General features: G+C 47.0%; 1 protein-coding gene across 1 annotated transcript; it reads left to right on the forward strand.

The window, feature by feature from the left end:
- Positions 1-15,560: 15,560 nt before the first annotated feature.
- Positions 15,561-26,698, forward strand: ENC1 (ectodermal-neural cortex 1). Its single transcript, XM_032335969.1, has 3 exons — positions 15,561-16,099; positions 19,896-21,711; positions 25,884-26,698. The coding sequence occupies exon 2, from the start codon at positions 19,909-19,911 to the stop codon at positions 21,676-21,678; it is 1,770 nt and encodes a 589-aa protein (XP_032191860.1). The 5' UTR covers positions 15,561-16,099; positions 19,896-19,908; the 3' UTR covers positions 21,679-21,711; positions 25,884-26,698.
- Positions 26,699-27,194: the final 496 nt, after the last annotated feature.

Raw genomic sequence — 27,194 nt, forward strand, 5'->3', positions numbered from 1 at the left:
ACCGAGAGCATTCTTTCGGGGAAGCACAATTTTAAGGGAAGCAGCTACCATGACGAGGGAAATGAAAATTCACAGAATGTTCTACTGTGTGTTGTCCACCATGGTTCCCTCTTTGCAGCTTCTCTAAGAGATTTCTTACATGAAGCTGCAAGGCTTTTTTTGGAGTTGGATTTGTGTTTCTTCTACATGCAACATTCTGTTGAGACCAGCTCTGAGGTGCCCTGGTTTTACTCAGGTTTCATTTCTATGGACAGTGCCCCTGAAGTGATTGACTAGCTGTTTTATAGCCTTTTCTTATCAACTCGAAATATTTTCTTTTCCCTTAAGCAATTAAAAAAACAAAACAAAAAAAACCCCCTCTGTTTCACTTTAGAATATTTCAACTGTCTTTACACAACAGGTAACCTCAGCTGGATCTCAAATCTCCTATTTACAGCCGTGTTATCTCAGGTAAGTCACCTGACTTTTTTAGGCTCCAGGAGTCTTATCTGTAAGTGGAGGTAATTTCTTAAAAATTTCTATACAGAATCTCAAGAATGAAATGGTATTCTGCCTGTATCATTTGCAAACGGCAGCCACTATTTTAACTGATTACTGTTTTTAAATGACCAATTTGGACATTGACATGTGCCCACTAAATATATGTGGAATAAATTTAATAATTAAAATGGATGTATAGATTCATTTGACCAGAGGAGACCAAATGTGTCCATCAGAGTGCAGTAAGTTTGTTTTTTTTTTTTTTTTTTTAAGATTTTATTTATTTATTTGTCAGAGAGAGAGCGAGCGAGAGTGAGCACAGGCAGACAGAGTGGAAGGCAGAGTCAGAGGGTGAAGCAGGCTCCCTGCGGAGCAAGGATCCCGATGTGGGACTCGATCCCAGGACGCTGGGATCATGACCTGAGCCGAAGGCAGCTGCTTAACCAACTGAGCCACCCAGGCATCCCGAGTGCAGTAAGTTTTATCGAATTGCTGGAATCTCTTTCTTATCCTAAATGAGTCAAAAAAGAGCAAATGTTGCTTCTCTTTTATATTTCAGAGTATGCAATCCTGAGAATAAATTTCCCTTACTAATAGTAGAAATAATTCTCCCAAACTATAACTTATATATGTTATACATAACTTACATAACTATAACTTATAAATCATTATGATGATTTAAAATGATTATAATGATTATTGAAATTGCAACTTAGAAATAAACACCGGTTATATATATACATGTATTATAGAATCTGTAGATTCTATAGATCTATTAGGTAGAAGTTCTGGAAAATAACACAGAAAGCAGCAAGAATAATCATTCGTACAAAACTGGCTTTGTCACAAAAAGGAGATTTGGCTCCCTTAAAAATAGTGAACTCTGAGTTTTTCTCATCACTTCAAGTCATTTGCATTTAATAATAGCAGGGCAGGTAATTGTATGAATTAGCACAAAGGCTGATTGCTGACTAGTTCTAACTGGTTTTGCCACACAGTAATGAGCACAGGGTTTGGTAGACTCTGAGAGATCAATGGTCAACAGTCTGAGACTCTATTCAAAGTTAAAAAAAGGAAGTTCAACACTGTAACAGTATGTCAGTGCTTATCTGAATGTTGCTTAGAACATTCTTGAAAGCTTGATGTTGTCACAGCCTGTCTCAGTGCCTGGCAGAAACAGTCATGCCGTTCTTCCCCTTATCTTAATGGGTGTTGTCAGTGCTGCTGCTGATGGAAAAGGCCACCCACAGCCAGAAGAACCCCTTAGGGAAGCTTTCCCCTGGGAGGAGGGGGGGCTCAGCACACCTCTGCCCTCTCTGGGAGGACTCCTCCCCATTGCCCTGCCATTGCCCCCATGGGCCTGTGGGATCAAGGTCCATCGTCTAGGTCACATACCAGCTTCGGCTTGCCCCCATGCGCCTCCTGTCCTTGTAACCCCCCTCCTGGCAGCTGCACGCACTGTCTTCCCACTTCCCCAGCCCACCCCACAAAGGCACCAGGTGCCACAGCTGCCGGCTGTTGGGATCCTGCTTCCCTGCTTTCTTCACCTTAGTCCAGGCCCTCGCCGTCTGTCGCATTAGAGCTAGCCGCCGTAGTCCTCGCCTCCCTCTTCCCTGGCGGACTGGCTGCCCAGTGCGCAGAGTGCACTAGAGTACATGTTGGATGACACGAAAATACATCACAACACACATCCTCCAGTTTAACCTTTCAGTGTAGTGGTGGGTGCCTTGTAGGGACTCACCCCTCTGTGCCAGCTCTTCCTCTCCACCCGCTGAATTTCTGTCTTTACAGGCCCAGCTCAGAAATCCCCTCCTTCTGGAAGCCTTCCCTGGCCTCCGTAGGGAGTCTGTCATTCTCTTCCATGCTATGCAATATACCACATGTCTGATCCCCTTACTAAGGAAGGAAGCTAACCTCATCTCCGAGGACCCACAGTCTTATGGGACAGAAGAGCCGTTCATCTGACTCGTGGGGCTGTCACTGTGGAATCCCGTGTTGACAGATGGCTGCCTGGACACCGTGTCTTGTAAGACTTCGCTCCTCGGGTGTGGCCTGCCACCCAGCAACACGGACATCTCTCGAGAGCTGGTTAGAACCGCGCCCTCTCTGTTCCTACTCCAGACCTTCTGGATAAGAATCTGTAGTTAAACAAGATCCCCAAGGAATTTGGTTGCACGCTAAAAGTCTGAGAGGCACTGGTGTAAGGATTATTCAGGTCAACAGTTTAAATGGAAAGCATAAAATGCCTGATGGTTCCTGGGGAGCAGTGCTTGAGACGGACTAGATTCTAGAAAGGGGTTGGCTTCTTGGCACTCAGTTCCGGGCACTGGAGTGAAGTGGCACCGGGTCTACCAGCAGAGGCCTGGGGAAGGGGGTGGGGCGCAAAGGGAGCAAGGAGAGCGAAGGCAGCTTCGGCGGGAAGGCTCCCTCTCTTCCCGCAGTCCCCTGGGCTGGTGTCTGCAGGACAGCTCCATCTTTTCTTGCATAGGAAATTGAGGTGTTTGGCATGAGGTGGCCTCATGCTGGTTCAGACTTGGACCAGAGCACATCCTGTGACTCTCTGCATTCCCTAAAGGTGTCCTATTGGCTGCTGTAACCAGACGGACGGTGGGTGCTCCGTCAGTGTTTATGGTTGGATTTGGGCTTCAGTGACTGTGTTGTGCCTTCTCACACCTCTCCAGTCAGCTCTGCGTACGATGCCACCACTTTTAACAGAAATAATTCTGTCTCCACACAAGTCTGGGACCTGAGCTGGAAGCAGATGCTTAGCCTACTGAACCACCCAGGCTTCCTGGTTTCAGCTCACATTTGGAGACACAAGCTCACAATGATTCTGCGCTCGCATGTGACTGACTCCTCTGTCATGTCCTTTAGTGTGGTCACTTAGGGTAATATTACACAGAGCTGGTGGAGAGCTACCTACCAGACCACAGGGCCCACAAGAGGATTTGCGCACACCAATCAACAACCCACTACTTGCCGCAAAGCTCTTGCACTGGAAGGTGTGCTCTGGTTTTCCATTATCCAAGTCTTATCATTTCTAGCATCAAAGAATACAGACCAGTTAATCACCAAGGAGTAAAAATAAATTACCTCATCTTTAGGTGACTTGCTGTTTGGGTGATTTAGCACTTCTTACCTCTAGAGGAAAAGCACAGTGGGGCTGGTTGGTTCACAGTGGAAATGGTTCATGCTTCCAAGGAGACCCAAGTTATTGCAAAGAGGCATTCATTGTAGATTGATGACGTTCCTGTTCGGAGGTTTAGGGGAAGTTTCTTCCAATTCATCGCTCTGAATGTGATCCTATTTCTTAAGGAATCCAGGGAAACTTTGATTATGCAAAATATTGTGGAAATAGGGTTTTCCAGATAAGGTAGGCAGTCATCTGGGTTTAGCCCAAGTTGACAATCTATTTTAATTGCTTTCTTGGACTTTCTTGTCTTCGCAAGTACAGGGCAGTGAGTGTACTTTGGCTGTTTCTTTGTGAGAAAGTTGAAAGAGTCATTCATTCATTTGTTAAACTATGCATTTATTCTTTCTAACAAATACCTATTACATTAATAGGGAGCTCTGGGCTGGGGGCCCGCCACATGGCGGTCAAAAGATGGATAGTCTAACGGTCTAATGGAAGCCAACAGAACTGTGTTCAGACCACAATACCGCCCCCGAGCAACCATGTGATCCCAGGCAAGGTCTTCCTTCTCTCTGACTCAATTTCTTACCAGGAAAATGGGGCCCAAGATCTCTAATATTTAGCTTGCCAACGACATTTGAGGATTATAAAGCATAAAACACTTAAAAACTGCAGTTCTCTATGAATGGTCCTGTTATTTGATGACTGGGAATCTTGTCTTGCTTTAGGAAAATCATTCTAAATGGCCCAAACCATTATATCATTTTAAGGGATGAAGTCATTTCTATGTGGACTCTATATTGTATTAATAATAACATTTTGAGGCAAAGACTATCTGCTTCAGTTCCTTCCTTTCACAAATTAGAAAACCAAGTCCTTGAGAGGTGGGCTGACCTGCTCAACTGATTCTGTTAACAGATAAACTGAGGCATATTAAACATTTCGAGAGTTTATTTGAGCAAGTTGATTCAAATTGGGCAGCATCCAATCTAGCCAATAGGAAAAGAGCCAGCTGCACGACGTTGAATGAAAAATGAAAGACTTTTATAGACTGAGGGGAGCAGGAACAAGGGAATTATATTAAGCAAAAAGCAGGCTGGTTACTGTCTAGTTATTTTCCTTTAGCGGATGGAAGGGGTCCCTCAGGCAGATCACCTAACTAGGGCGCGTCAGGAGACTCCTGACTGATTGGTATCAGACTCCATTTCTGGGAGAGTTGAAACTCTAAGAAAGTTAACTCTGGACTTGGTGACCTGGGGTTTAGAATCAGCACCTTCATTCTGGGCCCACTGTCTTGTTTTTAACAACACAGAGAGCTGGGACTAGAGCTCAGTCAGTCCTGCTCCTCTGACCAAGTCTTATCGCTCAGATTGTGTCCCTTACCTACAAAACATAGGATGACACTAGCTGACGAGTAACAGTAGCCTGTCCACTAAAATTGGGCTGTAACTTCTCTCCACTTGAATCCGTCTTCAAGGAAGATTCACTGTCCCTTCAATCCATTTCCAATAACTGTTGATTTTATCTTCCTATTTGAGCTGATGTGGCAGGAAGAATTTCGGCCCGCATTGTCCCTGCCCTCTGATGTCATGCTTGTCATGCTTGTTATATTAATTGGAAAAAGGGATGTTGCAGATACAGTCAAGGTCACTAAGCAGCTGGCCTTAAGATAGGGAGATTATCTGATATTATCCAGGTGGGCTTAAAGTAATCACATGAGCCCTGAAAAGCGGAAAAGGAAGCCAGAAGAGGAGATCAGAGAGATGCAGCAAAAGGCAAAGATGGAAGATGCCGACCACGAGAGGGTCCCATGTACGCTCGTTGGCTTGAAGACAAAGGGGGTCAGGTGTCAAAAAAATGGGGATGACCGTGCTCTAACAAGGAACTGAATTCCGTCAACAGCCTGAAATGAGTTTGTAAATGGGATCTTCTGCAGAGTCTCTAGGGAAGACCCCAGGCTGGCCCAACCCAGATTTCGGGAGGCCCTGAGCAGAGGACCCCGTTGAGCCACTCTTTGCTGGGGACCCACAGTAAGATCCTACATGGGTGTCCCTTTAAAATGTTTTTACGTTTTTCTTTTATCTTTGTCATTGACTTTAAAAAATATATTTTTAAAGATTTTATTTATTTATTTGACAGAGAGAGAGGGAATACAAGCAAGAGAAGTGGGAGTGGGAGAGGGAGAAGCAGGCTCCCCGCTGAGCGGAGGGCCTAATTTGTGGGCTCAATCCTGTGATCCCGGGATCATGACCTGAGCTGAAGGAAGACACTTAACCGACTGAGCCATCCAGGAGCCCAGACACCATTTACTTTTAAAAGAAAGCTCCAACAGGGACATCTTTTCTTGTGTTTAGTCTCTTTCTTCTAAAAGTTCAGTATAAGGAAAATGTTTTATTTATCATTCCAGTGAGCTGGCTCCCACGCAACTGAGGTTTTATTGCGTTAGCCTCTTAAAGGACCGAAAACCACCATCCCATGTTCAAGGAGGCTTCACGCCTGCCCATTGACAATACCTGTCCCATCTGTGAACGCTTGTGCTGTATGAAGATTTCAAACTTTAGCATAATCTGTGTATCTCGGGTTTTTAACCACAATGTCACAGTTGGTGGATACAGCCAAGAGATGAAATGCTTCCTTTATTTTCCATTGTATTTTCTCCCCAGATCCTTCCAGGAGGACGCTCAGAGCTTCCCCAGACATTTGCACTGCAGACATTGCAGGGGGTAGAAGACAAGACCGTTAATATTTGGAGTTTCATCATCGCTGGGGAAACAGTGTTTCATTTCATAATTAAGAAATGATGTCTTGGGTGCCTGGGTGGCTCAGTGGGTTAAGCTGCTGCCTTTGGCTCAGGTCATGATCTCAGGGTCCTGGGATCGAGTCCCGCATCATCGGGCTCTCTGCTCAGCAGGGAGTCTGCTTCCTCCTCTCTCTCTCTCTCTGCCTGCCTCTCTGCCTACTTGTGATCTCTCTCTGTCAAATAAATAAAATCTTAAAAAAAAAAAAGAAATGATGTCTGAACTGAATTTAACAAAGAAAACTTGATTAGGACATTATTTTGCTTGTGAGTTGATGTAGCAAACTCGAGTGGGTATAGAGTGTCAGAATGAAAGAATGATCTGGTGAGACAGATGGAGATTATGACCTGAGCCGAAGGCAATGGCTTAACCCACTGAGCCACCCAGGCACCCCGACAACACGTAATTTTAATCAGTTGATTTCAGCTTCTCATTTGTCACACCTTTATCAGTCCTGTCAGCACAAAGCAAAACAAACGGAGCAATTCATTTCTTCTTCTCTTGTTAGTTTACCACATATGTGCCAGGTGTATGAGGCTGGCAGTCCAGAGGCCCCAGTTAATCAGGAAAATAGAGGAGGCAGTGTCAGTCAGTGGTTATGAACTCAACTCAGGTGGGGTAAAAACCACTTTGGGTTCTGGCTTCAACCATAAGACCTTCAGTCCTTTAGGGTTACCACGGGGATTAAATGAGATGGGTATATAGCGCATAGTATCCTCTAAGACTAAATAAAAGTGAGGGTTTCTAGTCATTCGTATTAGCTCCAAGACCAGCCCGGTGGATGTATGGGTCCCTGCCCAGCAGCCTTGAGTACAACTTCTGTTAGGATCGTATGCAGAAGGGGCAACGGCACTGGGATTGCCTAGCCTGTGCTGAGGAGACAGATTGCACAGTGGTGCCCTCGGCTTGCCAGTCTGTAGGGCGCCGGAGTAACGCTGCATTGTTTTGGATTGGCTAGACCTCGTATTACACTTGGCATTGCTCATTTGAGGCACAACCTTTATGGCTATGCGACTGCTCAGTTTCTGCAAGGAGTTTCCACACCGTGTTCACCTTTTCTTTCTTTTTAAATTTAATATGTTATTTATTTATTTGACAGAGAGAGAGAGTATAAGCAGGGGGAACAACAGGCAGAGGGACAGGGAGAAGCAGACTCCTGCTGAGCAGAGAGCCTGATGATGCGGGGCTAAGTCCCAGGACCCCGGGATCATGACCCAAGCTGAAGGCAGATGCTTAACGACTAAGCCACCCAGGCACCCCTGCGTTCACCTTTTCTTTTTCAATATGTTGGGGCTTTAAAAAAAATACACTTCTCTACTTAAAAAAAAAAAAAAAAACCTGCTCTATTGAAGTGTGGTTGACATACAAAAGCTGTATGTACTTCATGCATACAACTTCATCAGTCTGGGGATAAATATACACCGGTGGAATCATCACCACACCTAGGTCATTAACATATCCATCACCTCCAAAAGTTTCCTCCCACCTTCTTTATTTATTGTTATTGTCATGATAACACTTCACATAAGACCTACCTTCTTGGTACAACACAATACAGTGGTGTTAACTATGGCTACTGTGCCTACAGTAGATCTCCAGGAGTTATTCACCTTCAATTTCATCACTCTTCTGTAATTAGTTCTTTATTGTAGCCAGAAGAGGGCACTGTTGCTTTACCCAAATTCTGCTCTGTGGCCTGCAGGGAGTTGGCATCTGTGTCCTGTGCTACAGTGTCTCATTCCTGGCTTTGTTGGGGGTGGAATTTCATTTCATAGGTGCCCAGCAGGGAAATAAATAAAACAAAACAAAACAAAACAAAACAAAACAACCTCTTGTCTGTAGCTGGACATATATAAAAACTTGATACTTGACGAACTTTAATAATTTTTGAAATCATGCAAAATTGTGTATGGGATTTTAAAAAATGCACAAGTGCAACTGAGAAAATGTGTTCTTTGAAACTGATTAAGGTTTCAACTTTCTGCAACCACTGTCTGAAAAATTAGAGTGCAGTTTGGTGTTTCTGCTCATTTTTGGCGTCATTAGGGACCCGGAAAAGACAGAAGAAACTGACTGACAGTTTTGGGGAACTCTGGGATGTTTCCTCCTACTGTGGCAAAACTCATAATCTGAAAACAGAAGTCTTTGTTAAGAGCAAGGAGGGCGCAATGTTGACACTCACCCCCTACTTCTGCCTATGAAGTCTGCCTTTTCCTTTCTTGGCGAATAATGCCATTATGAACCACTTTACCATTTTTAACAGGCCGGTTTTTTATGAGGCAATAATGGCTTTATTTATAATCCTTGGGTGAAAAATGGCAATTGAAGAAGACCATTTCACAACCAGGCGGTCTGCATTCTCGTGGTTCTCTTCCAGACTAGCAGTCTAATAAGGGTGACAGAAATTGAGCTCTGCTTTGGCCTATGTTTATGTTCTTTTCCCCCTACTCCTCTCATGTTTCCGTATATGTGATTTCTTTCCATGGCTTCAGAGTTGGAACAAGAGACATTCGAAATGCAAATTCAAGTATGCTGATGGCAAGCCAAGCCTACAACAGTGTAAAATCAGTTTAGGGCTGAAAAAAAAATCTAGTGGAACTGGAGAATATCCCCCTACCAAGTATTAATATGATGCCTATAAATCAGTATTTGCTGGGTGAATGATTGATTGGCCCAATGAAACCACTGACTTCTGAAGATAATTGTGAGTATGACAACTGATTTATAACTATTTGAATGTACATGATTTTTTAAAAAGAGTCACCATTTCTACCTGATACTTAAATATTTTCAGGTATCCTCAGATAAGGGAATAGCGAGTCTTTCAACTTTACTTCGGATTTTATAGTGAAAGCTTTCCAAAATTACTCATGAGGGTAAAGGAAATTTGTGTACGTGTGTGTATGTGAGTGTATATTCTTGCTCAGCTGTATTTTCAAAATCATGAGGAATGGTTGGGGAACTTGAAGAAAGCACACTCAACAGCAGTTCTCTGTTTTCTTCATACTGGTAATGTTAACTTACGGCTTCTTGTTTTTTTGTTGTTGTTTTTTTTTATTCCAGACTCCTGTCCCAGCTGAACTCTGTGCAGTGAGTAAAGTCTGTGCTCACAAAGGGCCATAAAACCCTTTTAATATTCATTTGAAGGTACAAGCTCTTGGACCACAAAGGTCCCTTCTTCTGGTCCCTTCTTCATGCCCAGGCATGCTCAGGGACTTGGCTTCCTGCCCTGGAAGCAAGGCATATAGGCCAAACAAAACCCTCATTTTCACCGCTTGAAACAACGGTCAATTCTTGAATGTAATTACTTAGTACAAATTAAGAGTTTAGATCCAGGAGCCTTGGGGCACTCAAAGATTATGGAAAATAGGGGAGTGGGGAATGGTTTCAGGTGTTCCTGGGTTGTAAAAAGCCACACCCCACACAGCCTGGTGTGATCTGATACATGTGAGAGAGGGTTTACCAAGTATACCCCACAAGATCTTCAGGGCAGGAAAAAGTAGGAGCCTATGTTCTATCCATGCTTGATGTTGGCCAATATATTTATATTCTAAATATAGCTAGCTGCTTCCTTTTATAATGAGTGACTTCTTCCATACGTTTCCCTTTGCAGCAGCTTCGTTTCTTAAGGTAGTGGAGAGTAAAGAGTTATTTCTCCATCATCAACTGAAGACAGACAGACCCCGTATAAAACATGAAGAGTGTACCAGTAAGAGATGGAAGGAGGCACAAAGGCATATCCAGTGAACTAGAGCTTTTAGTGCACGAGCTGTCAGGTTCCTGGGTGTGCAAGAAGAGCAGAGCCTCAAATACAGACTTCAAAGAGAGTCTGTAATTTCATTCAAGACAGAAAGTGCCCCTTAAGCCACTGCCACTGGGGAAATGTAGAAACTGGAACTTTGATACAGAGTCAAGTCACTTGATACAAGTCACTTTTATTGGGAAGGGTTACGAGAACAAACTATGGGGTTGTAGGAATACCATTCTCCTTAAACAGCTTAGGAAGGAATCAGAAAAGCAGGTATTACGCAGCATTCTCCACAAGCCAGCCACTGTTCTTTGTGCTTTACATATGCTAGTTTATTTAATCAGCAAAACAATGCTTTGAGCTAGGTGCTGAGAGGACCTCAGTAGGCAAACTGGGAAACTAAGTCACCAAGATACTACAATACTTGCCCCTCAAGCACCCAGCTAGGGCGCGGAGGAGCAGAAATTCCAGCTTGATTCTAGTCTTTGCCCTTAACCATTTAACTGCTAAAAATCAGATACTATGTGGATCTAGAAAGACTGGACCCGGAATGCTAAATGGCATTACCTCCAAATGGTGGGTTTACAGTTAATTTTCGTTTACCTTTCTGCCCTCCCCCCCAATTTCTACCACATATTGTTTTTATAATGAGAGCAAAAATAATAAATGATGCTTTAAAATTCTGACCCTAAAATCGATCACCTTGAAGATCACTATGCTGAAGGGCCCAGGAGTAGACACATCCCTCGTTGCTCCCTTCGCTAAGTAACACCAAGTAAAAGTCACTCAGATGTATCCCTCTGCAGTCCTGTAAGCTGTCAACAATCGGTCTACTCCGTGCAATGTCACCCGGGGCCCTGGGAGAGGATGGGCAGTGTCTCAAAGAAAGAGTGAATTTCCCCCTGTAACAGTTCCGAGTGGAGTTCAACAGGATGCCCTGCAAAGCTTTGAATGGACACAAATTCACGTTCACACATGACTTTCTATTAAAAGTCATAATACAGGGGCACCTCTGGGTGGCTCAGTCGGTTGAGTGACTGACTCTTGGTTTCGGTTCAGGTCACGATCTCAGGGTGGTGGGATGGAGCCTAGCTCAGCGTGGAGGCTGCTGCTAGGGCGTCTCTCTCCCTCTGCCCCTCCCCCAACGTTCAGGTGCTTGCATAGGTGTACCCATGCTCACTTGCTCTCACTCTCTCTCTCTCTAATAAATAATTAGATCTTTAAAAAATAAAAAAGGCATAACACAAAAGTCCACTATTTGTATAGATCAACCATGAACAATTGGAATTTGAAATTAAAAAGTAATACTATAGTCCAACATAATTCATAAAATACGTGTAACACACATATGCCGGATGTAGGAAGCAACTGAAATTTTAAGATATGACCCTGTCAATTTGGATACAATTTTATTAATATTCTCAAGGTTTATCATAACAAATGTTTAACACAAATACGGTTGAAAAGACATAAATGCAGAGGCAACAAATCAAAATTTAGGAAACTATCAGCTCAGACTTCTTGTTCATTCCCAGAGAAAAACAACTGTTAGCTTCTCATACGGACTACCTTACTCTTTATTTTTCCTTGTCTTTTTAATAAGTAGCCAGACTTTTTAAAGTCCTCTCTTTTTGAAAGTAAGTGGCTTGCTGGTAGGAGCTGAGGTCTCATTTCTCTAGGTTTGTAGCTCTGTTAGGAGGAAGTGTGGACGTGGACACTCTGCTGAGTCCCCTGACTCTTCCCGTGAGACTGAAGGACTTCTCCCAGCTGATGGGATGCTGGCCGCAGAAGGCGCTCTGCCACCTCCCCTCCTTAGAACTGAGAACTCTGGGGAAGAGTGCTGCCTTGACCGAGGCCTGGTCCCTTTCCTGGGTGGTGTTGCAACTAGTTGATGCAGCCATATAAAACCTGGCCTTCTTGCTTGGACTGGGGACAACTCTGCAGGGTCATTTCTACTCCCAGGATTCCCATGGGGCCATCTAAGTCCTCAGCTGAGAACACATCCCGGCTAAACTCCCTTTGCCCATCCTGCTTCCCTCTGTTTCCTGGCACAGGTGTTGATCTCAAGACAAGTGCAGTCCCTGGATCAGTGTCTGTCCATTTCCCAGCACAAACTTGACCCTGGGGGAGGAAGAGCATACGTCTTTCGTGGGCATTGGGCCCCTTGGCCACACTGACTCGACAGACCACAGCCTTGAAGCCCCTCTTAGAAATAAGGCGAGGAAAGAAAGCAGTGCCATTTTCCTCACACTGATTCAGGAAGTGGATCAAAGAACAAAGAAGACACTTGGAAGACTGGCAGGGAACACGTCTGAAATTCGGGGGAGGGCTTTGGGGGAACCACAGGAGGCAGGATGGCAGCTGCTTAGCCCACTGTTTGGTCTAATCCCCTGAGCTGTCCTGTCCCTGGTACCATGGTCGCACTGTGTTAATTAAATCATTCTCATTAATTCAGCCCGAGTGTAAATTAGGAAGGAATGAAGATAAATTAGGTTTGAAGGCAGCTAATACATTTAACCCCATGCTGCTTATTTTGCAGCCTAACAAAATAACGTTGTTAAGGGAGATAACAAGGCCAAAGCCTTGGGCACAGCTTCTTAATAGCATTAAAAATGAGACCTTGGTTTGGTGTCACAAGGCAGAGGCAAAGACCAGCTCCCGGGGGCCTATGGGAATGGGTTAACATCTTGAGTCGGGTGGTGGTCACTGTCCCACACAGACCCATAGCATTTCCTGACTTGTTTATGACTGAGACATCGACTATACGGATGCTTGTCCAGCTGGGTCACAGGTCTGTCTAGAGAGGCCTTCCTATACACATCCATGACTTGCTCACCTTCTCATCCTGTGAGGAGAGTGTAAGAATTACCTTTAGGCTTGCCTGAGAGATGCTGGGGTAATAGCAGTTTGAGTTACTGGGATCAGAAATAGGCTAACTTGCAAATCACTTTCAGCTGTGAAATAAACATTAGAAACCGCACACAGGCCTGTGGTTCAAGCGGACCAGTGTGGTTTGTAGGAGGTCACTGCAAGCACACACATTTTCCCCAAAATGCAAGTTTAGTTCCTCTATCTCTCAGCAGGAAAATGTTTTCCACTTTTATACCCTCCGGAAGCTCATTTTTCCCTCTGCCTCATGTTGCTTATCTCCCTGAGGCAGATGAAGCCAATGTCTGCGGTCACTGAATGCAATTCAAGATTTCCCAAAGCTACAGCTTTTTCCCCCTCCTCTTTCTTGAAGCACAGAAGGACGGCAACATTAGGTAGAACAGAGGAAGAAAATGGCAAAAGCCAATGTCCAGAGGAACCACCCCCTCCCCCGTCCCTTAGCAGAGTCCCCAGCAAGGAGAAACAAACGTTACTGTCGCCAGGGTTAAGGACGCAGCAGCTTCCAAGTGGTGAAGATGCAACAGAACCAGATTGCCTGTTCCTAACTCAGCGGCCTCCTATGACAAAGTCCCGAGCCAACCAACTGAGCTGTGCACATGTTTTATTTCTCAGCATCATCTACCTACAGTTCCACGTCGATTTGCTAGGTGACGAAGTAAGAGAGAACTACTTCTCCTTAGTGAGAAAACGTGTTGATCTCTTCGTTTAAACAGAGCATTTCCCCCAGAGGAAGACCCTGGCATCTAGTCTTCCAAAGCACCAGGGTTAGTTTGAGCCCACAACACCGACAAAGCCCTTCTAGGAGGCCCTGCCCTGATGGGCTTCCTCCCCACCTTGCCACAGGCTACAGAAACAGGCTTTTTTTTTTTTTTTTAAAGACAGATGTGCCCTAGCTCCACATTCCCACCTCCCTTCTTTTCAGCACCCGTCTCTGGAATCTACAGCGCTTGCTCTACCTTTCCTCTTCTTGGCTCCTTTTATCCACACCTCCTTCAGGAAGGGGGTGGACTTGCCTAGCTCTCTCTTCACCTGGCCAATCCCCAGATTCGCTGCACGTGATTCTCACCGTGAACCGATCCAACTGTCTCTAGCTTGTTAAGCAGTCTGGGGCCAAGAGTTTGCATCAAAAATTAAAATACGAAACAGATTTGTAAAGGCTCACGGTGAGGCGGATGAGTTAATGCTAACAAAGGACTTCAGAGGGCACTGTCTTTCTTTGCTTTCAAGGAGCAAAATTTCTCAGCGCATACCAGGAGGGAAGGCGGGGGCGGGGGGGGGGGCAGTGAGCTTAGAATAAAGAAGAGTCTTGGCAGTGTCTGGACACGGTGAGCGCTAGGTGGAGGCTCCTCAGCCTGTTTGAATCATTTATCCATCTAGTGTTTAGAGGAAAGCTAGGAGGTGAGAGTGTTGGGGCAGGGAGAAAACTCTTCGGTGGATCCCTACTTGAGGTGCTTGCAGAACATAGCCTCTGCTAAGGGGCCGTGTGACAATTCACATCTCCCTGGGCCTCGGTTTCCTAACCTGCAAAAGGAGATGGCTGCGAGGGGAGGATGTCATCTCTACCGTTCCTTCATAGATTTTATTCCAAATATCTAATAAAAACCAAACAGGCGTTTTAGGTCCCAGGAGAGATACAGCTCTCCGTGCAAAGATCAAAAATGGCTTTGGTCAAGAGTGATCGCCGTGCAAGATGATTTTTCGGATCGCCCTCCTTTCCCCAGGCACGCGGCGCTTCAGACCCATGTGCTGGGCCATTTCTTTGCTGAACTCCAAACTAACACGACAGAGCGATAAAGACAGGAAGGGCCCAGTCCAGAGGATGACTGAGCTCTGTCGCTAGGGAGAGGGGGCGGCGGGGCCGCTCCTTTGAGGAGCTCGCTTTGAATCAAGCGCGGGCCGCGATTGGCTGCGAAGCACGTGGTGTGCGCCCCGCGGGACAGCGCCGCGCGGCTGCTTGCTCCCGGCGCGGTGGGGCAGAGTCCGGCCGCGGGTGCCTCACCCGCTGGGGCGGGGAGGCAGGACGCAGGGGAAACGTCAGGGGCTCGAGTCTGTCTGCCCCGCCGGCGAGAAGACCGAGGGCCCGGCTCTGCCCAACCTGCAGTGTCCCCGCAGTGACCAAATTCGTGCCCCTGCCCTTGCCCCTCTCCTCGCTCCAGGTGTTGCGCCCAGGGCGCGTGCGGCGGACCCCCAGCTCGCCCCTCGCTCCCCTATTCTAAGCATCTCGCGGAGTCCGGCACGGCGTAGCGCGCGCCGGGCGCCTCCAGTGCCGAGGGTCTCTGAGCTCCGGGACTGTCCTTTAACCGTGCTGGGCCGGAGAGGCGCAGGCACTCGGACCTGGTCAAACTTGCTCTACTCGCGGTCCCTGAAGACTGCAGCTGCTAGTGGCTTAAGCACGGTGTCCGCTTTGTCTCTTTCCACTCTCCGCAGCCCCCCTCCCCCGCTTCCTCTCTCGATTAACTCCCCCGACACGCTCCTCTCCAGCTCTTCCCCGTCGCCGTCTCCTCCTCCTCTTTCTCCTCCTCCTCCTCCTCCTCCTCGGCGGGCGGCATTCATGCGCTTCCTCCCTCCTTCCCCGGGTGTCACTCTGCATCCGCACCGTCTCCTCCCCCCTCCCCTCCCGCCGCGCCGCGCCGCTTATAGCCCGGCCCGCGGCCGCTGGGCGCAGACTGCTTGGGCAGCCAGAGAGGAGGCGGAGCGGCGGTGGCGCTGCGGAGACCGAGTCCAGACGCCAGGCGGCCGCCGGCGCGCACGAGCGCTTTCTAGCTCCCTCCCCGGAGTGCCCGGCCCGCCTCCTTGCGCGGGGCCGGCGGCCAAAGGCTCGCTTTCTTTACCCGAGACGCGTTCCGGGAGACGCTCCTCGGGTAGCGAGCGGAGTCCGCGGCGTGGGGGTCGCGAGGCGCTGTCCTCTCCCCGGCGGGCGCCCCATGCGCGCTCCTTTCGCCCAGGCAGTCGCCGCCGCTCTCCGGGGCTGAGACGTCCGCCTTATCGCCTCCCGCGCGGTGACCTAGGCGAGAACGCAGCTGGTCGTGCCTGACGCCGGTCGACGCCGCAGTAAGTCTCCTCCGCTGCCCCGGACCTGTTGCGGCCGCCGTGGCTTACCCCGGCCGCTCGGCCTGCGGGGGTGTGTTCGCCCCGGAGTCCGGAACTCCGACTTGGGCGGAGGTCGGAGAACTGTTCTCCGGGCGGAGACCTCGGTGGCCGCCGCTGCCCTCCCGCATCGTGCAGACGCTGGCGGTCGCCGGAGGGATCCCCTCTCGTCCGGCTCCCGGGCAAGCTTTGGGGATTCAGGGAGCCGAGCTGGGGAGGGATCAGTCTCCGTCCCCCGCCCAAAGCGGCGCTTCACTGCGGGTGGCTGTCGCTCTGCCTCGCACTTCGCAGCCCCCAAGGCCGGGCGCCCGGGATTCTCGGCCCACGTTGCACCTCACCCGGCACAGGGGCGCGCCGGAGCCCCGAGCACACACGCTTCGTGAGGGCACGTTCACGGCGGCGGAATGTCTGTGGGGAATGAATGAAAACTATGAAAAATCAGTTTCTTCTCGTGCAAGTATTTGGCCTTTAGTGTGACACTATGAGTTTCAAAGGACAGGAATGGGTGGGCGTGGTGGAGACGAACCTTGAAACTTGTTGGGCATGTAATTTCGTGTTGCCCGCACACGTACGGCCAGCGTGTTGAAGAGCGTTGCAAGTGTTACAGAGGGCTGTATGGTTAGTTGGTTTTCTTGTTAACAGTGCCTTTCTAATGTCCTTCCACTGTTATCAGTAAGGTAAGTTCCCCAGAAAGTCTGCCTCGTTTCTCCGTTGAGTGCATTGAGACCAGGTTGAAAACGTTAAGATGTGACGGGAAGCAAAGTATTGGCAGCAGGGCTTGAGTAAGGAGCATTAAGTGAACTGAAGTTACTGTAGCGAGAAGCCGGTTTGATGTTCACGGTAATAGCAGCCCTTTCTCCGTCTTCATACACACAGGTTAAGTATACATGTGCTTTTTTTTTTTTCTTTCCTTTTCTTTTCTTTTTTGGCTACTTACTTGGCATGCAGATTATTTCTGTGGGGGCTTAAAAAATGCCAGAAGGGTGATTCATTTTATTTTTTTTTAAAAGATTTTTATTTATTTATTTTGAGAGAGAGAGACACAAAGTGAGAGAGAGCATGAGAGGGGAGGTCAGAGGGTGAAGCCGGCTCCCCATGGAGCTGGGAGCCCAATGTGGGACTTGATCCCAGGACTCTGGGACCATGACCTGAGCCGAAGGCAGTTGCTTAACCAACTGAGCCACCCAGGTGCCCCGGGTGATTCATTTTAGAAGGTGTGTTTAGTGACTGTATAAATGGCTTCTGCTGATATTTTGATGTTTGCATAGTTTTAAACAAGAAAGCAAGTCGTTTTCCTTGGGTCTTTAGGTTTACCTTTTATTTTAAGCAAGTACTGCTGTAGGAATTTGGGTTTTGCCTGTGACATGCTTCTCCATCTGGGTGGTATCTAAGATGACAGGCTAGCATCTTCCTTCTGGTTTTGTGGGCCAGGCTGGAAAAACGAAGAAGCATAAACATAGGAGGCATAGGGATGCAGGTCCTATATCCTCAGGTCTTCAAAACAAACTGTTTCCTTACATGTAAGCCTTGTTGTGAATGTTGTTTTACCCTGTCTGGCATCTAAGGCACAGGGAAACATGTTCTGGGTCCCAGTGTGATTCAGTGTGCAGGCACTGTGGTGTCCTGTACCTGGTGCAGGGAGCCTCATTCTTCAGCTAGAGGTGCGTTCACTCTTTAGCCTGAGAGAAGGCCGCCTTTAAGCGTGCTTTGGAAGCATTAGCTTAAAAAAGAAAGCAGAACTACTCGTTTGGAATGTTGGCAAGTTTCTATATGAGGTATCACAGTGTTCACAGCATCTTTTGAGGTTTAAGCTTAAAACCTTCCTCAAAATACTTCATCAGGGATGCTGATCTGTGTTCTAAGCATTTGGAGACCTGGTGCATTCACATAGGTGGAGTTGGTGGTTCTCCGGAGCACTGGGCATGGTTCATGGTTCGGGTGGACTAGACTGGCTTTGCTTGAGGTAAGGGTGATGGGGGGTCACCTTACTGTTTGTCCTGTCTTCAAGTTGCTATGGACACTAAAGCTGTCTTCCTAACATCAGAGCCCTAGAACATTGTTACTGTCTTCCACTAAGCCCTGTTTACGCTAGTGAAAAGTTACATTCCAAAAGAAAAAAAACAAGTTGCATCACCTAATGCTCTGTGGCCCATGTGTCTGGGGCCCAGTTGGCACCTGCCTTTGTTGTGAGCTGTGCTGTGCCACAGCTGGTCAGGAAGGGCTGCTTGGTAGCTAGCCCCGGAATCCATGTAAAATCGCTCCTTTGAGTCTATTAGCAATTACTGCACTATACACTAAAAAAATATATGTCTGAAGGGTGGAAGGAAACGAGGCAGCGGTAGGTTTCAGCTGCCTGTAAAAACTAGCTGTTCTGTGTTTTGAAACAGATACTGTAACTTACACAGTTGTTTACCCTCCTGGCCTAAACAGCTTCCTTAGGAATCCTTTGACAGGCAGGTTCTTAGAGGCTTTAGTGTTTTGAAGTAACAGAAGGATAGGGTTAACAAAGAAAAAAGAAAAGCATGTGATCCAGTTTTTGAAGATAGGTGATAGGTATGTCCTATGTTTTTAACCTGTGGTTTATTTACTGAAGAAAGCCCAAGACAGCATTAGATTTTGCTATAATTTCAAAAGTACTTTAGTCAGCGAATAAATTCCAGGGTGGCCCTAAATTTACAGTGGCTGGCAACACACACACACGCACACGCACGCACATATGCACATAGGTGTGAGTGCTTTTGATGTACATAAAGCAGGGTTTGCATTTTGAACTCCTTCAATGCACGTGCCAGTGTTTGCAGGTACACAAGAACGGTCCTGGTCCTGCACTGTAGAAGCGAAAGAGAGGGATGGATAGATCCTTTGTTCTTGCAACCAGTTTTCCAAGAATTGATATAAAGCAGGAAGAACAGAAAAACAGCAGTGATGACTATGCTACTCAAAATAGTCTTCCTTTTATGTGTGCAAATCCTCGTTTTGGAAGCTGTCCAGAGCAAGAAAGATAGGTGGTGACTATGACCAGAATCTGTTCTGTGTTTCCACAAAAGCCTGCTGATCAATATATGGTAATGTTCATACTAGTGCCTTTTGAGGACTCTGGCATGGTAGAATTTTCTGGTTACAAGTCATTTGTGACATTTCAGTAAAGACCTGATTATGGAAGAAGATGGCCTAAGCCTATGATTTTAAGGTTCCATTGCCCATTTACTGTGATACACAGGGAGAGTGGATCTTACTGAAGGAATTCTTAATGGAATTAATTAGTAGGTATTTGTTTTACACATGGCTTTATGTTGCATGGGACATAAAAGCTGGTGCCCGGCCTGGCGTTACGAGACCTGGAAGCCCAGCATTTTAAGTGGCCCACAGTGAATCAGCTGGACAAGGACAGGGAGCTGTGAGAGTGAGACCTCCCTCCTCTTGGGATTTGCTGGTTTACATTCTCAAGGACTTCAATATCCTGGAAGTCGGCAGTCAGGTTTTCCAAGATGAACCTGCTTGCAAGCAGCGATTTCTTTTCTTTTCTTTTTTTTTTTTTTTTAAAACCGTGTTCAAATAGCTCAGCAGTGTTACAGTGAATGCCTTTCCTTATAGGTGCTTGTCTCTGACTTTGTACAGGCACGGCTATCCATTATTCCGAGCGGTAGGCGGCAAAGTGTTCTGTTTTTTCTGTTCACAGAAATTTGTTTGGCTTTGTTCTGCGGTTCTGAACATCAGGAGTATCAGTTCAATGGTTTGTTTTGTTTTGTTTTTGTTTCAGGAGTGGAAACAAAATGTCAGTCAGTGTGCATGAGAACCGCAAGTCCAGGGCCAGCAGTGGCTCTATTAACATCTACCTGTTTCACAAGTCTTCCTACGCCGACAGTGTCCTCACGCACTTGAACCTTTTACGCCAGCAGCGCCTCTTCACGGATGTCCTTCTCCATGCTGGGAACAGGACCTTCCCCTGTCACCGGGCAGTGTTGGCTGCATGTAGCCGCTACTTTGAAGCCATGTTCAGCGGCGGTCTGAAAGAGAGCCAGGACAGTGAGGTCAACTTCGACAACTCCATCCACCCCGAAGTTCTGGAGCTGCTGCTCGACTATGCGTACTCCTCCCGGGTCATCATCAATGAAGAAAACGCAGAATCGCTTCTGGAAGCTGGCGACATGCTGGAGTTTCAGGACATCCGGGATGCGTGCGCTGAGTTCCTGGAAAAGAATCTGCATCCCACCAACTGCCTGGGCATGCTGCTGCTCTCTGACGCACACCAGTGCACGAAGCTGTACGAGCTGTCCTGGAGAATGTGTCTCAGCAATTTCCAGACCATCAGGAAGAACGAAGATTTCCTCCAGCTGCCCCAGGACATGGTAGTGCAACTCTTGTCCAGTGAAGAGCTGGAGACAGAAGATGAAAGGCTTGTGTACGAGTCTGCAATTAACTGGATCAGCTACGACCTGAAGAAGCGCTATTGCTACCTCCCAGAGCTGTTGCAGACAGTGAGGCTGGCTCTCCTGCCAGCCATTTATCTCATGGAGAACGTGGCCATGGAGGAACTTATTACCAAGCAGAGAAAGAGCAAGGAGATCGTGGAAGAGGCCATCAGGTGCAAACTAAAAATCCTGCAGAATGACGGCGTGGTAACCAGCCTCTGTGCCCGGCCTCGGAAGACTGGCCATGCTCTCTTCCTCTTGGGTGGGCAGACCTTCATGTGCGACAAGCTGTATCTGGTAGACCAGAAGGCCAAAGAGATCATTCCCAAGGCTGACATCCCCAGCCCAAGAAAAGAGTTCAGTGCATGTGCAATTGGCTGCAAAGTGTACATTACTGGGGGGCGGGGGTCTGAAAACGGAGTCTCAAAAGATGTCTGGGTTTATGATACCCTGCATGAAGAGTGGTCCAAAGCTGCCCCCATGCTGGTGGCCAGGTTCGGCCACGGCTCTGCTGAACTGAAGCACTGCCTGTATGTGGTTGGGGGGCACACAGCTGCAACGGGCTGTCTCCCAGCCTCCCCCTCGGTCTCCCTAAAGCAAGTAGAACACTATGACCCCACGACCAACAAATGGACCATGGTGGCCCCCCTCAGAGAAGGCGTTAGCAATGCGGCTGTGGTGAGCGCCAAGCTCAAGCTGTTTGCTTTCGGAGGTACCAGCGTCAGTCATGACAAGCTCCCTAAGGTTCAGTGTTACGATCAGTGCGAGAACAGGTGGACAGTCCCAGCCACCTGTCCCCAGCCCTGGCGTTACACAGCGGCAGCGGTGCTGGGGAACCAGATTTTTATTATGGGGGGAGACACGGAGTTCTCTGCCTGCTCTGCTTACAAATTCAACAGTGAGACTTACCAGTGGACCAAGGTGGGAGATGTGACAGCCAAGCGCATGAGCTGTCACGCTGTGGCGTCCGGAAACAAGCTCTATGTGGTGGGCGGGTACTTCGGCATTCAGCGCTGCAAAACTTTGGACTGTTACGACCCGACATTAGACGTGTGGAACAGCATCACCACAGTCCCATACTCGCTGATTCCTACCGCATTTGTCAGCACCTGGAAGCATCTGCCTTCTTAGACGGCCGTACCTTGTCGAGAAGGGGAGCGTGAGGTAAGAAGTCAGTGTGGCTGGAAATAGGCGTGTCATTAAGCTACCTGTGGAGACCGAGATGTGATCATTGTAACTCAGCCCATAGAAGTAGGTCCACAGAATCTTTAAGAGAATTTGCACCCCAGAACTGAGCACACTTGTGTTGCCCACAGCTGCAACCCCCCACCCCTCAGAAAAGGGTGGCCCATCCCAGAGATTTGATTTCATTTGGTCCAGGTGGGTCCCAGGCATATCAGTATGTTTAGGAAGCTTTCTAGTGATTCTAGATAGGACAGCCGAGTGGAGAACCCCTACCCGGGGTTAATAATGCCAGCTAATGTTGACGGAGCCCTCCCTGCCTGCCTGGAGCCAGGCCACATGTCTCACACGGATCATTTCATGTGATCCTGACAACAGCCTCGTGAGATATCATTACTAGAGCATTTTATAGATGAAAACAACTGATGCACACAGAGGTTAAGTCAGTTGCCCAAGTCATGGGGCTTTGGAGGTGAAAGAGTTGGTCAAGAAATCAACCTAGGCACTGGAGCTTCGGGTTGAACTGCTCCTTAAGAAACCAGAGAGCCTCATATCCATCTTAGCCCAGGAGATAATTTATTGATATTCAAATTTAGATCCCTCCAACCCTTTCTGGAATGAAGTAGGGTGTAAAAAACTGAAAGCTTGGGGTGCCTGGGTGGGTCAGTGGGTTAAAGCCTCTGCCTTCGCCTCAGGTCATGATCCCAGGGTCTTGGGATTGAGCGCCGCATCGGGCTCTCTGCTCGACGGGAGCCTTCCTCCTCTCTCTCTCTGCCTACTTGTGATCTCTGCCTGTCAAATTAAAAAAACAAAAACAAAAACAAAAACTGAAAGCTTAAGTTTATCCCTGGTTTGTTCCCTCCCAGATTCTTTATTGCGTATTTAAAGATTTTTTCCTGGGGCGGGGGGGTAGGCCCCTTTTCGGATATTGACTAACCAACCTCAGAGGGAAATCAAGGTCTTTCCTTGTAAAAGTTGCACCTGCATTGTATAAATTTGTCAGATGTGTGGCATGCTGAGACCTCTAGACGGCCTTCCACTGCAGCCTTTCAGAGTTAATCAGACAGGCTGACCCTATTGTCAGGGCTAACAAAAGTTGTCTTTCTGTGTCATATATCTGAGTCCATAATGGTCGCCTTGTGTACTTACGAGTATATAATACTCTTGGCTCAAATAATTAATAGGCCCACACAGTTCAGTGTTCGCGAAGCTAATGGTGCTTTGCTGCCCTTAAGCATCTTTAGTATTGGCCCCAGGAACCACTTAAGCATTTCTGAGTGTAGCACACGGCACGTGGAATGTGTTGGTTTGTTTTGGTTGGTAATGCATGGGCTTATTACTAATAATAAGAGAATAAAATGAAAACTTGGGTTTTGGAGGAAGTAATATGAAAACTTGCTCATTACCTGGAGACTTTGACTTAGTACATTTCACTTAGTACATTTCACATTCTGGGAGAGGATTTTCAGAGGGGAAAAAAGGAAATCTAGGGGTCTTTGGGAACTAAGCAAAGAGGGGTTTTGACACATTTGTCTTGTCTTTCCACCTTTCTTACAGCTCCTTTTCAAACACCGCTAAAGTTGGCCTCACTGTTATGATTCATCTTTCTGGTTTTTTCATTGGTTCAGTTGTCTCCTCTAGCCTCTAACAGTTAGTACGGTTCTTGGTAATAGAATGTAACCTTGGAATGAAACTCCCTCAAAGGAGCTGGAACAGTCAGAAACCTCCTGTGGGGAGCGACCGGGCTGACAGCGTCCCACACCAAACTGGTTTTTGCAGCCTTGCTGGCATCTCAGTAATCCTGAGTAAACAAATGCTCTGAACGTTGTTATTTCATCTGCGATAGGAGTGTGTGACTCACCTCTAAAGCAGGTTTAAAGAACCTTCTGGGCAAAAGCATCAATTAAGAGCACACTGAATTCGGTCTTAGCCCAGAACTGACTGTATTTGCATAGGAGAGCCTGAAAAATTGCCAGTGATGGTGGTGGTACCTCAGAATGGTCACTGGCAGGTGGGCTGGCCCCTTTGGAGCAAGGTAAGGAAGCAGAGGCAGGAAGCGACCGCATGTGCATTCTGATTCGGGGTTCGAAACTGGACTCTGGACCGTCCTGGACTTCAGCTCTGTCCTTTGTCCAATGACTGATTTAAATCTGGCTTCTCCGAGCTCAGTCCCGGTTCGGACTTGGGAGAATTGATAGATGAGGGGAGAAAGGGGGAGAAAAGTACCTTGCTCTGAGGTTTCTTTCCTCCTCCATTGGAGACCCCAGCCAGCCACGGAATTAGCTCTGTGTGTGGCAGGAAAGTGAGGCTTCTTTGATTATCATCTGCTTGTTATCTTCATTCTTCATTGTTGGTGCCTCCTTTGGCAGGCCAGAGGATGTTGGCAAACACTTGAATTCGCCCTGTCCTGGGTGTTTGAACCTAATCGCACACTTCCGGTCCCTGGGAACCGAGCAAATAAAGTGTTAGGTCACATGGGAAACACCACCTCCCCGCCCTGGGTGCCGCCAGCCAGTGGAACACAGAGCAACGGAATTCGGCCGGTTCGCCTTCACAAAGGGTGGGGTGGTTCTGACCAAAGCCTGTCTTGCGGTTTCTGATAGGGAGCGTGTTGGTTTAAGTTTCCAGAGTTTTCTGCACACAAGAGAGTGTTAAAACACTTCAGCGGGATAGAGTGACTTTAAAAGAGGAGCTGTGCGGGTATTGGCCCTAAGCTGCGGAACCTTCCAGGACGTCTCTTTGATCTCGAAATGTAGGTGCTAACCGAATTAATATGGTGTTAACAAGAAGTTTCCTTAAGTTCTAAAAGCTCATTCACCAGGGGGATTTTAACTGTCTCCTGCTGCTCTGTCAGTGGGTGGGAAGGACAGAAAGGAAATTACTTTTGATTACTCTCCCATTTTCATGGCGCTGTGTGGCCCCAACTTGACAGCATTTGGATCTCGGATGTGCCTGTTTCTTCCCCTAGAGTCTGTCTGTCTTTCTTTCTTTCTTTTTCCTGTTTGTGTATGTACCATCACGAAATTTCATATTATTACAATTACAAAATGCATTCTTTTGGCCTAATGTTGATATATAGGTTCCCGGGAGGTTGGGGGTGGGAGAGTGACACTGTAGTCTAAGGAATGCCTTGCAAGCTTGAATCACGGTTCAGAAACTGCCAAAAGAAACAACTAACGAAATGAATCAGACTTCTGGACACACAAAAGCGAGAAGAATTCAATGCAAGTAACAAGCGGCCCCTCCTGAATTCCCTTTGTCTCCACTTAGAGTTAGCAGCAGGGATGAGATTCCTACACTAGGGCTGGAAATGTGCTCTAGGAACAGATAGGGTGAATGCTGGAGAGACAGGCTCTCTGCAGAATTTCCCTGTATCAAAAATAGACCCACAGAAGAGAAAGGTGGGTCGCGTGGGGAAACCCCCACTCCCGTGAAATGTGCAGGCTTTGTGGTTAGAGCACCTTGAATTTCTATTCATGCTTGGTGTCGGCGGATTCTGCAGATAATAACTGCGTACCATAGCTGGTGTCTCCCAAGTACGGACTGATGAACTTGGAGAATAAACTCTCCAGCCTTGGGCCGTGGAGGCCTGCAGTGTTGTCGTGTGAAAGGAAGCGAGACCGATTTCTGCCATAATGAATAGTAGAGATGCATTTCGATAAGAGGATTAATATGTCTGCCTTCTATATGGTGAATAAATTGACTTTGGAGTCCTTTATGGTAAATGGGCCAAAGAGGTTTTGCACAGGAATCTTATTTTGACCCTCCAGTGATTGCTTCCCAGTGGTTCTGTTTAACCACAATGAAGGATGAATGTTGGCAGCAGAAGGTGACAACTCCTAGCAGCACCTAGACATAGAAGTTTGCATTTGCATGCATATATGTATATGTATATATATGTGTATATATATATAGAGAGAGAGAGATTGAAGGTTTAGTAGAGCAATGAAGACTTTTTCTTTGGACACTATTTCTGTGGAGCCAATCATATCTATCTGTGCACGCACATGGATGCCCTTAATTTTTGCACACTTGCTACTGAACGTGTAATTAAGATTTTTAGAAGCATTATTGACCAGCTCTGTCCTGATTTTAATTTTCTTTTTTTAAATTTCAAGGCTATTAATGAGTCTTTTTTTTCCCTTCTGTTTTAGCTCGCTCCATCACTTGGTGAGACAAAATGAGCTTTCTACTTTGGAGAGGCCGAATTTAATGGAGAGAAAAGAAGAAGGAAAAGAAGTTGCTACAAGACTCCTGATACAATGCATTGCACCTTGTAAATTCTCTAACTGGACATGAAGGAGGGGGTGGGGGAGGGGCGGGATTTTCAGTGCAAGTAGCACATGGTTTAAATATGAATGAACGAACCTGTGATCTAGTCCTTGTCTTGTAATTGTGGATTAATGTCAGCGTTAATCAGCCCCTCAAAGGGAGAGAAAAGCCGGCCCTTTTCCCTTGCTGTACCATATTCAGCATTTGATTTCCATGGGCTCCACCATTTATGTGTAAAATTTGAAATGGTTGTCACCTCTCTGAGGAGCAAGCCCGAAGCCTCCACACCAGCTGCTGTTGGAGATTGAAAGCCCAACTGTGGGGCCAGGCGGGAAGCTGGCTTGGCTGGCCACAGAGTGAGGACTGCTGGACTCTCCGCTAATCTCTGAGGGGTTGAGCTCCCCAGGAAGGTTCTGAACAATGGGGACGTTGTTGGTAGGCGTTTGGTAGATGTTCTTTTCTATTTATAAGTGACTTTAAACTTTCCCTTGGCTGTTAAGAAATTTGTCGTAGATTTAGCTATTTATTGTTTGACGCCTGCATGCTGAAATGATGCTTACGATTGTCTTCACGTGTATGGGTGTGTGAATGGTTGTATGTTTTGCACAATTTTGTGGCTGTTGTGAAGTGCTTTGCTGCACAAAAATGAAAACTTGGGTGTTACAATTTGGAGCATAACTGGAGGGTGGGTTGGGAAGGGGGGGATTTTGTAAATGTCAAGGCAGGAAAGGGAGTACAAGACAGAAACAGATTACATCCTAGAGGTAGAGAAAGCATGGAGGTCACTTTTCTTGGACTCACTAACTTGTAATGGGGTTTCATGGGGTCTGGTATGCTGATGGCTCATGGGGTGAGGGAAAGCTTCACTGCCCTGTTCCTGTCTGAGTCACACGCTTCAATCTCAGCTACTGAAATTTGGAAAGGACCAAGTCGCTTTGCAGTTATTTTCTTTGTGTAATATCCTGAAATCCTGGAAAATTCTATGGAATAGTTCTGTATATAGGGCACAGGTTAAAGGCAGTGTCCAAAGTTTATTTATTTATTTATTACCCTGTGAGAATGCTTCACCATACCCGCAGCTAACAGGAAAAAGCTGAGTTGTCACAGACGTCAATGAATTCACTCACCAGATTTGCTTGAACCCGGTGGATTCATTGTTCTCTCTTCTTGATGCACGATTTAGCAAGTATTAG

Source organism: Mustela erminea, chromosome 3 (assembly GCF_009829155.1).
Source record: "Mustela erminea isolate mMusErm1 chromosome 3, mMusErm1.Pri, whole genome shotgun sequence".
Taxonomy (NCBI): Eukaryota; Metazoa; Chordata; class Mammalia; order Carnivora; family Mustelidae; genus Mustela; species Mustela erminea.

Coding starts and splice junctions, on each gene's coding strand:
- ENC1 (XM_032335969.1), top strand. CDS start 19,909: ATGTCAGTCAGTGTGCATGAGAACCGCAAGTCCAGGGCCAGCAGTGGC.